Source organism: Eretmochelys imbricata, chromosome 10 (assembly GCF_965152235.1).
Source record: "Eretmochelys imbricata isolate rEreImb1 chromosome 10, rEreImb1.hap1, whole genome shotgun sequence".
NCBI classification, from domain to species: Eukaryota; Metazoa; Chordata; order Testudines; family Cheloniidae; genus Eretmochelys; species Eretmochelys imbricata.
The window spans coordinates 2,727,785-2,742,299 of record NC_135581.1 but is presented as its reverse complement, the minus strand read 5'-3'; the positions used below and the strand labels follow the sequence as shown (position 1 = coordinate 2,742,299).

Genomic DNA, 14,515 nt, shown 5'->3' with positions numbered 1-14,515 from the left:
CCAGCTCCCGCTGGAATCAGTGGGAGTTGGATGTGTCTTTGAAGCCCTGTCTCTGCAAAGCCAGGTGGCATGTGAAATGCCAAGGGTGGGTGCTACATGCTGATATTTGATATAAGTCCATGATCTATCTTGGTCTCTCTCTTCTTTCCCTTTTAGGATCCAAGGAGCAAGCACAAATTTAAAATCCACACGTACTCCAGTCCCACCTTCTGTGACCACTGTGGCTCATTACTCTATGGACTCATTCACCAAGGGATGAAATGTGACAGTAAGTGAAGCTCTTTGTCACGGCCATGGCTGATATAAATGGGCAGAGCAAATCTCTGGTGGTCTGGGGCACATGCCAGGGATGAATTCCTGACTACATTGAAGTCTAAGGGCAAAATTTCCATCGACTTGGGATTTCACTTCATGTCTCAACCTGTCTCAATGCTCCAAGCAGGATTACAGTGTATTCAGGTGAAATGCACGGTGTAGTAGACACGAGTTACTATTTGTGTGCTGCGATGCTTGCTGGGGAGGGGGCAGCCCCTGCCTCCAAGGGCTCGGGCGAGGGCTAGGTGGACGCACAGTGGGCATAGCAGAAAGGGGACTACAAATCAGGAACTTGCTTACACACATCAGTCAGGTTCCCTGTTGGTAAAATTGCACCTTCTCGTTTCCCCACCTGACTTTTCAGAAGTCTTAAAATGGGAAGGAACCTCGGACGTGTGCAGGGGAGGGAGCTTTTCCCAGGTCCTGGTCAGAGAGCAGAGACCCGGGATGTGCAGGCCACCAGCATGACTGAAACGCCCGCCCTGCCCCGTACGATCATGCTCATAGTGTGTCACCCAGGTACCACCCAGTGATTACGCCTCACTGCTGGGATGGAAGGGAGGTCAGAATGGCCTAGGTCTCTGGAAAGGGAAGAGCAGCGGAGGTCCCTGGTTGGGACCAGAAAAGATACATGGCCTAAGTCTCTCTTGGCTAGTCCAGCCTTATTGGCCAGTCCTTTTTAAGGCTCACTAAAAGGAGATGAGATTTTTCCAGCATTTTCTTTTTCTTCCTCGTTCCCTTTCCCCAACCCCTAGGGAGGCTGGCGTACCGTCCCCAAAGTGAGGGTTACTTCCGGAGCTGGGCGGCTCAGGGACTTTGTCATGGGCTACAGGGCCATTTAGCTCTAGCTCATGGGTTCAAATCCAGCTCAGTCTGGCAGTTAAGAGGCCCAAACCATTTAATGGTGGTTCAGCCTCCGTCATGGAAATAAGCTGTGAGGCTTTTCGATTCCTTGGGGGGGGGGCGACGGGGGTTTGTGTCCCATTGGGTGCTAATCAGCCCCCTTGTCTGCCTCAACAGAGGTTGAACACTGAATGAGCCAAAGAGACTGAGCTCCCTCCTGACTCTTAGCCCTGCAGTGGAGGGCTCATGTCTATCGTCCATAGACAAGGGACAGTGTGAGGAGTTGTGGGGACATGTGCTTTACATGGGTGCAGGGGGAGCCAGAGGGAAAACCTGTGAGAATTTCAAACCAAATACTCTTCCTTATATGCTGGCTTTTAGCGCCACCCTGTGGCTGTCCCATGGTGGCGACGAAATGCCCTATGTTTTTTATGCAATTTCAACAGCCCCTTCTAGAAAGCATTTTCTCTGCGCTCATGCAGGTGTTGAGGTACAATAGATAGTGGAATTCATCAGGGAGCGATGACAGATCTTTTCATCGCTCAAATGCTAACTAAGTGAATGGCGTTTCTGTTTCAATGGGGATATGCAGTAACCAATAGAACTGGCGATGAATCCCCAGCATCTGCTTAAGTGGGAAACCTGTCCGGTTGCCAGGGGGCTGAACGTGCCAATATTATGTAGTGCCGGTTTCCCCATCGAGACAGAAACTTGCTGCTTGGGATCTGCTAATCAATTATCACTTCACGCACTTTCTCCCTGCCTGTTGACCACTGACAAATTCAACCTAATGCGTAGTATTACACCATGGGCATTGTGGGAGAAGTCATCCCATCAGTGGATAAAAGTCCCAGTATGGTGGTTAAAGCTGGCACAAAAAGCACTGCAATGTTTCTGGCCTTGATCTTGCCATGAGAGGCATGCTGGTGGATCTCTGCGCACGTGTGGAGCCCTGCTGAAGCAACCCAGCGGGACTCCACAGATCTCCAAAGATCCATAGGCAGAACCAGGGCCTGCATTAGTATTTGTACCGGATTCCCCCCACAATCATGCCCATCTCACGCCCCGCTCGGTTCAGAACTTCCAGGCGAGCTAGGAGCCGACTGCGGGGAAGGTAATCTTGTGATCTCCCTGCTGTGGAGTAAGTGTTTGTTTCCTTCTGTGCAGCCTGTATGATGAATGTCCACAAACGCTGTGTGATGAACGTCCCGAGCCTATGTGGAACGGACCACACTGAGCGCAGGGGCCGGATATACATCAAGGCGGATATAGCAAAAGATGTTCTCACCGTTGTAGGTAGGTTCATGGCTCTGCTGTACAGATGCAGACTCCTCCAGTCCCTCGCTATTGTAACTTGCTGCTCTGGAAACTTGGCATAAATATCTGGGGCGTGTGAGTGCTCTTTACGGCCGAAGCGTGCTGGAGCTGCTCGCGTCTGTGGTATTCCTCGTTAGTGGTGAGTTTGGGAGAAATGCCCTCTCAATTCTTTGGCTAGAACGCTGCCTCTTCTTCCTGAGCCAACCTGTTTAATAAACTGACAACTCCAAGCCTCCCCACCCCATCTGCTGGGTCCTGCTTTTATCTCTCAGACTTAGACTGCAGGCTCTTTGGGGCAGGGATCTGTATGTTTGTACAGCACCAAACACAATGGGGCGCAGGCCTCTAAGCACTAACACAAAGCAAATAATAAGTCTTCTGGTGCACTTGCTACTTCCCAGGGACAACGGTAGCATGCCAAACCAACCCGTTAATGCAGGTGGGTGCTGGATCCTCCAAGCCGTGCAGGTTCATTGCGGGCTGGCTCCGCAATCACTAGACGGAGCGTATATGATCAACTAATACATAGGGAAAACTCCAGGAAGAAAACATGAAACACCAGAGCCCCCTTGTGGTGTCTCGCACACAGGACCTGTGCAAATGCAGAAGGTATGAGAGAAAGGAAAGGCATTTGGGCTCTAGGGAGGGTTATTTTCTGCCTCCAATAAATACGCTGGCTGAGACTCCATTTCTGCTAGCAGATCCCAGCCAAGCGTTTGTAAGGGATTTTGATTCCTCTGTTTCTCTGCAGGAGAGATCAACTGCTGAAGAGTAGACGCCTTTAGATCCGGCCAGTGAGGAACACCTTGTCCAGCCAACAGCTGGGACCATGTTTGAGGCAGAGAGAGGAGGGGTCTGGGGGGGACAAAAGCTGACTCTGAGAACAGGGCGGGTGTTTCTCTTGAAGACTGAATGTGACGCCTGGCCCCCCTGAAAGGAAGGAGGGCTTGGCCTGGTGCTAATGTCACTGCTCATGTGGCTGTTCCCAGGCTAGCTAGTCTCAGTGGCTGGGGACTATTATAAAGAAGCCTGACCAGTTCTGTAACTGGGGCCTGTGCAGAGGGCAGGAAGCGTATAAAACTGTATTAAAGGGACAGGCCACAGCTGCTGGATCTCTCGTACAACCTTCCCCCGACCTCAAAGGCCAGTCTGGCCTTCCAACTATTCCATTAATATCAGACACTCATCTTTCCGTAACAAGGGCTGAATCCCGCTCTCTAGGCGCTCCCAACTTTCGGTGGCTCCTTTGGCAGAAATCTAGTTGACAGCTCCCTGCAGTGCAGATCTGGCTTCTGGGAGGAGATTCTGAATTTGTGCTGCTCAGACGCTCCTTGGTCAGCATTCAGGCTGGAGCACCCCACCTCTGGAGGCTGGATTTGAAATGGATAGGTCTGGCTCCAAGGGCTCTTGTTCCAGGCTCCTCAGTTTCCTGTTTTCGGGCTTTCAGGCTGAAATGGCCACAGGCTGGCTCCAGCTAACGTAGTCTGAGTCGCGTTTGTGCTGGGAGACCAGGATGACACGTGTCTGAAAAGACAAACACTCTGCAGCAGTATTCCAAAGGGGAGATAATCTTCCTCTTTCCTGCTGCGGCCATGTTCTCCTCTTCTTTCACTATCCTTGCGTTCTCTTTTACCAGCGTCTGTCCCTCTGAGCGTGCAGAGAAGGGGAGTGTTGTTCTAAAACATCCAGGGAGCTCCCAGGTGTTTGAAAAAGCATCTTGAAAAAAACTGAGCAATTAAAAAAATCCCTGTTGTTTTAGAGTGTATTGAGTGGGCACAGAGATGCAGGGATTCCCCCCCTACGCCCCTCACCCCGGTGTCTGAGCTGTTACATGACTGGATAACTAGGTGGGAATTCCTAAGGGTGTGTGTGAATAATTCCTGTGGAATACAAAAGGAAAGGGTGCAGAAAAGAGCCCCAGGAATGATTCAAGGCTGGGAAGACCTGCTTTAAAGTGAGAGACTTAAAAAGTTCAATCTATTTAGCTTGTCCAAGAGAAGGCTAAGAGGTGACTTGGTTACAGTCTACAAGTACCTCCAGGGGGAGAATATTTCTGGGAGCAGAGGCTGTTCAATCTACCACACAAAGGCAGAACAAGATCCAATGGCTGGAAGTTGAAAGTGGGAAATTCAGACTAAAAATGGTGCCTTATTTTTAACCGTGACCGTGATTAACCCATGGAAAAACTTGGCTAGGTATGTGGTGGATTTTTTTGTCACTTGGAGTCTTTAAATCAGGGCTGGGTGCTTTCTAAAAGACCTGCTCTAGCCCCACCCAAAGTTACAGCTTTGAATCCTGGGCTGAGGTTCTCCGGCCTATGTTATACAGCAGGTCTGATTAGATGGTCACATGAATAAATATTTTAATTTAAAATGTTCCATTGTTATTGGAGATGTTCAGGTTTTTGATGGAAAACCAACGGGGGGTGTTTTAAAATGAAACCATAAAATTTCAAGGAAAACTTTCAAAAAACCAAAATCTTTTTGTCACATCTCTTGCAGGAAAAATTTTCCCTTTCCCAAACAGCTGCTCAGTTGCCCTGGGATGCGCCTCGTGTAAATTCCTAGATTTGACACGAGGATGGGGAGGGCTAGAACAAAGAGAAATCCTGGGTCCCACTCTCGGGAAAGCCTGTGACACCCCACCACCACCAAAGTCTCTCTGAAACCCCAGCAGAACCACCACGAGGCTCTTTGAACCCTTTCGTATGGAGTCGAAGAGAGTCAGGTGCATTTGTTCCAAACCGGTGGAAAGGGCATTTTATTTCCAGCCCTTTAGGGAGGTGTCAGTGGAACCCGTCATCTCTTGGCTCCTGGAGGAAGGCAAGGAAATGTACTGTGTTCTCCAGCTCTTCCACATACTTAATGAGGGAGGGGAGGGGAGAGAATTTCTGCCTGCCCTGTAGGGGATGTTAAGTGGCCTGACTTCCTTCCTTTGGTGCATGGTTTTCTTTTTAAACTCTTCGGGGTCTGCTTGAGTCTCTCAAACCCCAAGCAGTGACTGTGATTAGGGAGAGGGGACCCGGGCTGGCAGAGCGAGCTTTGTATTGTGCAGAAGCTGGGGAGCGTGCTGTACTTTATTTTGCCATCACCTGTCTGGCACAGTTCAGCAGAAGTTTTTGTTCCCCCAGCAGCTGTTTGCTTTGAGGATAGGGTCATAGCTGCAGAGTGTGTGGTTGAGACTGCCCTGCTTCCTAGTGGGAGAGGCCTGGCAAGAAAAGCAGGAGCTCTGGTCAAGGCACAGGCTACAGCTTGTTCTGGTTGTAGGTTGAGGTTGAGTGTTGACCCAGGAGTACAAGAGGCTCTTGATTACTGGTTGTAATTCTCATGGGAGGAGGGGAGCTATTTAAGTAGAGCCTTTTGATCCACACAGATAATTTATGCAGCATTGCCTAGTACACTGTACTGACCTCTTTGAAAAGTGGTAAGGTGTTGCTTTTCGCTAAAGATCCTCACTTGAACCTGATGCAAATGGCTAACACAAAGGCCTTGGCTTAGCAGTGTCCTGCTTCTCTGGAGTGAGGGGCAAATGTATATTTCAAAAAGATCAAGGTCCACTATCACAGAACCATATGGTTAGAAGGGACCATCTAGTCTAACCCCCTGCCAAGATGCAGGATTTGTTGGGTCTAAACCCTCCCAGAGAGATGCTGTCCAGCCTCCTTTTGAAAATTGCCAGAGAAGGCGCTTCCATGACCTCCCGAGGCGTCTGCTCCATTGGCTGACTGTTCTTACAGTTAGGAAGCTTTTCCTGAGATTTAATCTAAATCCGTCTTGCTGTAGTTTGAACCCATCTCCTCTTGTCCTGCCCTCCTTCGTGGTAGATGTGACTGGTTGGGAGGGAGGTCCAGTCTGCTGAGCGGCCAAGTAAGAAAGTGTTGTCAGGAAGGGGAGGTCTGTGCCGTTAAACAGGTCTCCTGAAAAATCTGCCAGTTCTCCGAGCCCCAAAAGCTTCCTTGAAGACTCCTCGAGACCCTTGCTAGCTGTTTGGCTCGGTTCCCACATCCCCGGGCTTCTGGGGCCTGATTTTTCAGATGTACTGAGCCCGTGCATTGGGCTCCTCTGGAACTTCCCATTGGAATGATTTTTGACAGTAAATGCCCTGTTTTCACAGAACTGAAAATTTTCAGAGAAGCTGAATTTTTCCAAAAAACCTGGTGTGTCCAGCAGGAAGATGGAAATGCTGGCTGCCTGCCTGTGAAACTCTTGGTAATGGCTCTTCCAGGCAGGCAGACAAGCGGAAACATTTCATTGTGGCTGTCCCCACACAGACTTCTTCTGGAAACCTTTCCTCATGAAAACGGTTGTGGTTTTGGCTTTCTCTTCATTTGAGTGTAGATTTTTTTCCCCTCGAAAACACGCTGTTTTTCACGGGAAGGGATTTCCATGTTCTGCTCTCATTGCGAGTGCTCAGTCAGTCTGAAACCCCAATCCTGAATGTGGCACGATTTGTATGCCGCATTGCCCAGATGCTAACCACCCTCTGGTGAGCATTTGCGTTTAAGACGTGCCTGGCTGTTTGTCTCCACACGCGGATCCGTAGCATGGGTAGTGCAGCATGTTCCCCTCTAGGTGGCAGCACAGTCCCATAAATGGCCTGTGGCCTCTGTCATCCCAGGCAGTGCTAGGAACAGGTTTCATCTGAGCCCTGGCGGGTGCAACCAAGAGGCTCTTGTCTCACTGGGCTGGGCATTCCTTAAGCTACCCCCAGGATGATGGACGTGCCCTCAGGGGACAGGCAGACTTCAGGGGGCTGTGCTGGGAGATTGAGACATGAGTCGGGGGCTGGGGGTTGGGCACGGCTGCCTTATGGCTGGGATAAGAGGGGAATAATGCTGCTGGTAAGCCACTTTCCCCCGTCCCCTTCCCCTCCTGCTGCAGTCCCTTCTTTGGCCAGGATTCTGCGGAGCTCCCTTTTCAGGCATTGCTTCCTGGTTGCATCCAGGGCCAGGCAGAGCAGCCACAAACCATTAGTGGGTTGTCGGAGCATCCCCCTTCCCCCATCAATCCACGGACTGTGCGCACATCTCAGTCCCCTGCACCGTACCGCGGCCGTGACCCACTCCCACGTCCTCGCAGGGCAGGGGCAGCAGTGCTCGTGTGTGAGATGAAAGCCACCCTCTCCCGGCTGGACAGGGCCGTTTGTGACAGAACGGGGTCCCATGCTGTCATACCTGGAGAGCCCTCACCGGGGCAGCATTGGTATCAGAACACACTTTCAGAATAACAATCGTTCTTGCCAGCACCCAGACACCCCGGTGATGGGCAGGGCAGAAACATGAGAGTACTCCAATGCTAAGTCGGTTTTCCAGTCCGCAGAGCGTGTCAGTCGGTACCATGCTGGAAAGTGGCCATAACTTAGCATGGGATCTGGTTGACCCTCGCTGTGGCTGGGACCAGCCTGATGAGAACCCAAATCTCATTGACTTAATAAAATCAAACGCTTTTGGCAAAGGCTCAAAACTCTAAATACTTGGCAAAGCTTTACAACAATCCGTGTGTCCATCCCCCGAAACTTCCCTGAATCCAGAAACTTGCTCTTGGTTCCTTCGCAGCATTGAAGAGGCAGAGGGGGGGCAACATCCAATCCAGGGGCCAGTTGAGTCAAAGGCAGGCTTTCCATTGAGTCCAGCAGGAGCCTGGGTCAGGCCTTATAGACAATGATTCCCATGCAAGGCCCCTCTGAATTCATTAGCAATGTCTCCCCTTTCGTGGGTGACTCCTGTTTGCTGGTTCATGCAGGTTAATGATGCTGCCAACTTGCTGGAAAGTTTTTTAGATGATTTTCTTCCCTCCCTCTGAGATACCACTGTCCTTGGTGCTGCATCTCAAAATGCAGGGTGCTAGGGTTGGAGAAATGTCTTCGTCTACTATAATAACGTGTGTGTAATAACCAGGCCCGTGGATCCAACAGATGGTCAGGCTCCTGGTCTCATGAAGGATTAAATATTTTACATTTAAGAAAACCTAAATAGCTGTGTCTGTTAGGACAGCAGCAACTGAGGGAAGTGAAGATTAACCTGGGGGTCAGCACCCTGGGGCTGTGGTTGCTGTTGCAGGTGGCTTCATAGCCTGTGTGGGTGGCAGCATCAACGTTCCTGGTTTTTTAAAGAGGGACATGAGTCTGTCTTTTTGAGAGTAGGTGTTGCTAAGGCAAATAGGCAGTGGCTTTGGATCCTAGCCTGTCTTAGTTTTGGAGCGGTCTCTCTGCTTTAAGGCAAGCAGAAACAGTTGTTTGGTCACGTGGTGTCTTCAGGAACACAAGAACAAGAGACCATTAATTGAAATTAAAATTGGCAAATTGAAAACCAAGAAAAGAAAAAGCTCTTAATTAGACTGTGGAACTCAGTGCCACAGGAAGTTGTTCAGGCCCAAAACATACCAAGGTCCAAGAGAGATACAGGATATGTATTTGTATAACAAGGCTCTCTGGAATGCTAATTAATGCGAGCAAAAACAATGGGAAATGATTAAACCTCCCACTTGTGAGTTTAAGTCTGTCTCTAGGTTTCATCCTCACCCGTAATAGTTAATGTAGAGGGCAGATATCCCATGTCTGCCTAAAGTGAATCTTCTTGCACCTTTCTCTGAGGCCTCTGGTGCTGGCCGCTGTTGGAAGCAGGATACTGAGTGAGATGGACCGCAGCTCTGATCCGGGCTGGCTGTTCCTGTGCACTCTGCATGCTTTCTGTCTGTGGCCATGCACAGTAACGACGAAAGAAATCCTCGTCAAATGTGGACAGGGAGATGTCACCAGACTGGGGCATGGCGGGGCATCATGCCAGCTGGTGGCGATTGGATTTGCGTAGCCGTGTTCTCCAGCCTATAAAGCAAAACAGCTGGTCCCCTCAGCACCCACTGTGCCACCGCCCAGTAGCAGCTAGCTGTGTCCATGTGACCATTTCTCCTCCCTGTCCCGGTGGGTAAGCGGTTTGGAGCCCAGAAGAGGGGGAACCATTGTGCTGATAGTCCCAGCTCTACTCTTTCATTTATTCTGCTCCACCCTCCATCCTAGTGTGCCCCCGTGCCACGCTGTCCCTCCTCCAGTGCTTCCCAAAACAGATTCCCTCTGTGAGGCCTTTCAGGGGGGGCAGGCTGAAGCCTCTGGTGGCTCCCACTCCTGCTGACCCCGGCGCCGTGTTGCCATCTGTAGGAGGAGCTCTCGTTGGTCTGTAAACTCCCTGCTGGTTGATGGCACTTGCTATGGGCAGCCCCGCTGTGTCACTGCCCTACCATACGCACCCTTCATTCTGGGTCAGCTCCCCAAGCATTGGACACACACACACACACACACACACACACACACACACACACACACACACACACCCTCTGCCATCCTCTTTCCACTGCATGTTTTGAAGCCTGAAGCAGCTCCTGCCTAGGCTGTCTCCAGTCTCAGTTTCCCCCACTTGCCCAAGTCGCCATTTAGCTGAGAGAGCAAAGTTGGGACCTTCCCCGCTCCCAGTCATGTCTGGCTCCATCCCCTTTGTTGGAATACACAACGCAGGTGGTGATGGAGTCTGGTCTCACCATGCAGTTGGCCTTTTGCTGATCCAAAGAAACCGGGTGTCTCAGTCCCTTCCCTGCCAGCCTTCATCTGGGAAGGCAACAAGGGCTGTTATGAAATGTGAGCACTAAGCTCTCAGTTCTAGACTAGCTTTAGTGTTTGCCGATGCTGCTGACACCTCCGGGGTCGGAGATACCTGTTTCCAGGATGCACTGACACTTGAGCGATGGTTAAAGATGTTTTCCTGTGTCTGCTGTAGAAATAGCTTCCAATTAGGCCTTGTTTTCTTCTCGGAGCAGCATTTACTGGAGCGGTGACCTTTTCAGAGTGTGCACTGCTTGGGTCAGTTCAAGTCTTCATCTTCAGTCGGATAAGGATGATACATCTGTTGCTCATCACCAGGCTGCCCTGGGGACAGGAAAGGCCCCTGAGGAGTGACTGGTACTTTCTAATGTGCCATACTGGGTGATCTGTTGCCGAGTAGGGAGTCTGTGGTCAGTCACTGTCCTCCCCGTATCGGGGTTTTGGGACAGGCCCCCTCAAATCAAGTTCTTTTTGTTCTGAACTGCTCCATGCGGACAGCCTGGAATCGCCCTGCCAGGTGACCCTGGTGCTGAGAGAGGTCCTGGCGACGGGCACTGAATAGGAACCCAGAGAGTGAGAGGGTAAAGGTGCTAGCCTGCATTCTTAGTGAATATGGCCTAGCTGAAGAGGGATGTGAGGGTGGCTTTTGGGCAGCACATCCCGGCACGCACGCACTCAGCTGCTACTCAGTCATGAGAGCTCTGCAGTGCTAGCTGGACCCCATTTCTGATAGTGGACTCCATGCAGATGCTCCCCCACTGATCTGACCATGACACCCTCCTCTTAGTCCCTCCACTGCCATCTCAGACCTACACTTAAAGCCCTTCACAATCCAACCATGCCCCCATCCCGAACCTTGTCTCTTAAACAACTCCAAATTCTCCACTCCACCAGGATCCTCTGGCCATCTCCTCCCCTTCCACTCGGTGCATCTTTCCCTGCTGCCCTCGATGTGCAGAATCGCTTCCCCAGACCCATGCCCTCCTTCCAGTCAGTGCCCTTCAAAGCACCCACTTCTGTGCGGCCTTCAAGCAAGAGGTTCGTCACTTGGAAATCCAGCCCAGCAGAAACAGGTTCAAAAAAGAACTAGATACATTCATGGAGAATAGGTTTATCAATGGCTATTAGCCAGGATGGGCAGGGAAGCAAAACAATGCTCTGAAGTGTCTCTAGCCTCTGTTTGCCAGAAGCTGGGAGTGGACAACAGGGGATGGATCACTTGATAACTGCCCTGTTCTGTTCATTCCCTCTGAAGCACCTGCCATTGGCCACTGTCAGAAGACAGGATACTGGGCTAGATGGACCATTGATATGACCCAGTATAGCTGTTCTTAAACCATGCAGGCCGCCTCTCCCACCTCTGGAACGTGTGGTGTGCCCGGAATCCGTGTCTGTTCCAGGGGAGAGTCTGTGGCTTGGTCTGTCAAATTGCCCAGTCAAAATTCTGGGCACTCATTGTCTGAGGTATTAGAGTCAAGCGTCAAATCATGAGACTGGCTTAGAAACCACAAGTGATGATGTTTGTTTGTTTTGTTTTTAAACGATAAATTTTGGATTTTGTCCCCTGGTTTCTGAGCCCCCAGGGTGCCCTCGGATCCAGTTTTTAAACTTTTCTCTACAGCTGCGAGGGCTGGAAACTTTCACTTTAAAAAAAATTAAATTTGATATTTCAGGAGTTGATGCCAGGAGCTGGGGCTGGAAGGAAAACGCCAACTATGGCGAGAGTCATGATTAAATCACAAGAGCTGGCAACACTGTATTTATTTAGGCCCCAGGGAGTGGTCAGCACAGGCCTCCATGTGGGTTGTGGGCTCTTCTGCTGCAGACACCCATCTTAATGAGAGAGGTGCCTTTGTGGAAGCAGAAGGTTGTTGGTGAACGGTGCAGCACCCCTCCTTGGTGGGAGCATCTCTACTGCCAGGCAGGAACCAACAGGGCCCATGGCACAGGCTGGGATTGCGCTGCACTCCTCCAGTATAGTCACCAGGCAGTAAACCAGCATCGTCAGTACCTCTCGTGGCTTTAGGGCCAGAGGGAGAGCCTGCTGCCCTGTACACTGTCTGAATGAGCTAGTGCCGTCTGTTCAGGTGAGGGCAGAGCGCTGAAGGCTTTGTTGAAGTCATTCCCATGTTTTCCCTGAGCGGCTTGTTCTTTCTGCTGATCTAACTGCTCCCAGCAAATCTGAGCCCCAGCTGTGGCCCACTCCAGCGTGGCCTTGCAATGCCCCAAGAACTGAGGCTTTGGTAGATTTTTATCGATATTAGAGTTGCTGGGGGAAATTGTTTTATATTAGAAAAATGGCTTTTTCTTTCCAAATCTAAATATTCATGAAAACTCTTTGCTTTGGTTGGGTTCTTCTGGACATTTTTCATTTACTGAAACCTGTTAGGTTTTTGTTTTTTTGTTTTTTCCAGGAAGCAAAAAATGCCAATTAATTATTTTGATTTTTTTTTAATTGTTAACAATTTTGGAAAAACAAAAAGTGGGTCCATTTCAAATTATCTCCAATAGCAGCAACATTGCCGTTTGTGACCTTTCTTTCATTTGTTTTAATCTGCTCTGAAATTTTTATGTTATTGGAACCAGAGGTCCCAGATCTTGTGTCTAAAATCTCATATTTCAGCCAAACTCTCTTGCGCTCCCAAAATGCATGTGCTACGAACCTGGTGCGCTTGAATCGGGCCAATTTTTAATTTGTTAACTGTGCATATAAAACAACTGAAATATGCTGCTCTTTGTCTGGGTTCCTGCTGCCGTGGTACAGGAGAGGAACCAGGGTGGGGAGTAACTTCCTCCGCGGTTAGGTTACGAGCAGGACAAGCGAGAAAGGTGTCAGTCGCTAGCATTTCTGGAGCTGTGCTAGGCCAGCCGTCTGTGTCTGGAGGCTGCTGAGCCGTTGTACATACAGTCGATAGCAGCTGGAGTGTAGGCCGTTGTTGGCACGGCAGCCCTCGAGTGCCTCAGAAGCAAAAGCTCTCGCTCCTTGGTGCCAGCAGGACTTGAATGCGATACTGCATGGAACATCTCTGGGCTGTGACTCGGCCCCCGTGCAGGGTTTACACTTCAGCAGGGCTGTCACTGTAACCAGTTGAGCTGCTTGTCCTATTTAGCTGCCCCAGCAGGGCGAGTCTTTGCATTTGTGCTGCTAATCGGCCCTTTCGGATAGGAGCAGGGCTCCATTACCGCTCCTCTCTGTGTGTAGACTTGGTGCAATTGGATAATGGGCGCACCCAGGAGGGTGGCTCTACACTGCAATCTAAGGCTTCTTAGCTGTGTTGCCTGCTAGGAAGCACAAGGATTTTCTGGAGTTCCCAGCCTAAATTCACTATTTACCGTACTGCTTTATCTAATAATATAGTCCCCTGCATAAATAAATGGCACCATCTTAGTGCAATTGCTTTATGAAACTCCCCAGTTCTAAGTAATGATTCAGGGACAGCCAAGCTCTGAACTGCTGGTGCGGGGAGAGATTGGAAATTCAAAGGCCAGGAAAGGCGCTTGAAACAGCTGCTGGCTGGATGCTCTTAAAATGTTTACGTTTTTTGAGGACCTGATCCTGTACGGGGCTGAGCATTCTGGCCCTGATCTGCCGAAGCACATACATAACTGTAAGTGCAGGAGCCATCCCTTGAAATGGTGACAGGGATGCGAGTTGTTTGGGGTTTGATTGGGATCCAGAGGAGGAGAGGGAAAATGGTAGTGAAAAGCAGCCTGTGCATGAAGCAGGACCCCAAGGGGCAGGGAACCAGCTGGGTGAGCAGTGACCCATTTGATTTGTTTGGTTCCCAGTAGAGCTGGTTGAAAGTTTTCCAAGGGAAGCTGCTATATTGGAAAATTGGCTGAGATGAAATCGAAATGTTTTGTAGGAAATGATTTGTTTTAACTGGGTTGTCTTGCCTTTTGTTATAATATAAAAAATCAAAATGACAAAGTTTCGATCAGGTTGTTTTGATGTTTCTGACATTTTGACTTTTCTTTCTGATTTGAAATGAGAAAAAATTTTAACATGTCAGAATTTCCTGGACTGCAGAAGTTCTATTTTCTGGTTTGCTCTAGTTCTTCACTGCATTGGGGGCATTATTAGTGGCTCCTCTTTCAGCTAGTATTAGCCTCGCTTTTTGCAAATTATAGCTAAGGAAAAACCTCCTCTTAAATTTTCAGGTTTAAGGGTTCTTCTGTTTTTGCAATGCCAGTTGTATTGTTGATATTACAGCAGTGGCTAGAACTTCAACACAGATCAGACACAGTGCATTAAGAACACAAGAACGGCCCTTCTGGGTCAGACCAAAGGTCCAGCTAGCCCAGTATCCTGTCTTCCGACAGTGGCTAATGCCAGGTCCCCCAGAGAAGACGAACAGAACAGCGAATCAAGTGATCCCACCCCTGTTGTCCACGCCCAGCTTCCGGCAGGGACAGTCAGAGCGTGGGGTTAGGTACTATAGATACATGT

At 49.8% G+C, this 14,515-nt stretch overlaps 1 protein-coding gene across 2 annotated transcripts in view; it reads left to right on the top strand.

Moving 5' to 3' along the window:
* PRKCB (protein kinase C beta) overlaps nt 1-14,515 on the top strand; it is a 244,914-nt gene that overhangs the window by 138,604 nt on the left and 91,795 nt on the right. For both annotated transcript variants that reach the window (XM_077828614.1, XM_077828613.1), the window contains exons 4-5: nt 157-268; nt 2,326-2,454. In XM_077828614.1, the coding sequence (XP_077684740.1) occupies nt 157-268; nt 2,326-2,454 (241 nt within the window). The remainder of the gene's footprint in view (nt 1-156; nt 269-2,325; nt 2,455-14,515) is intronic.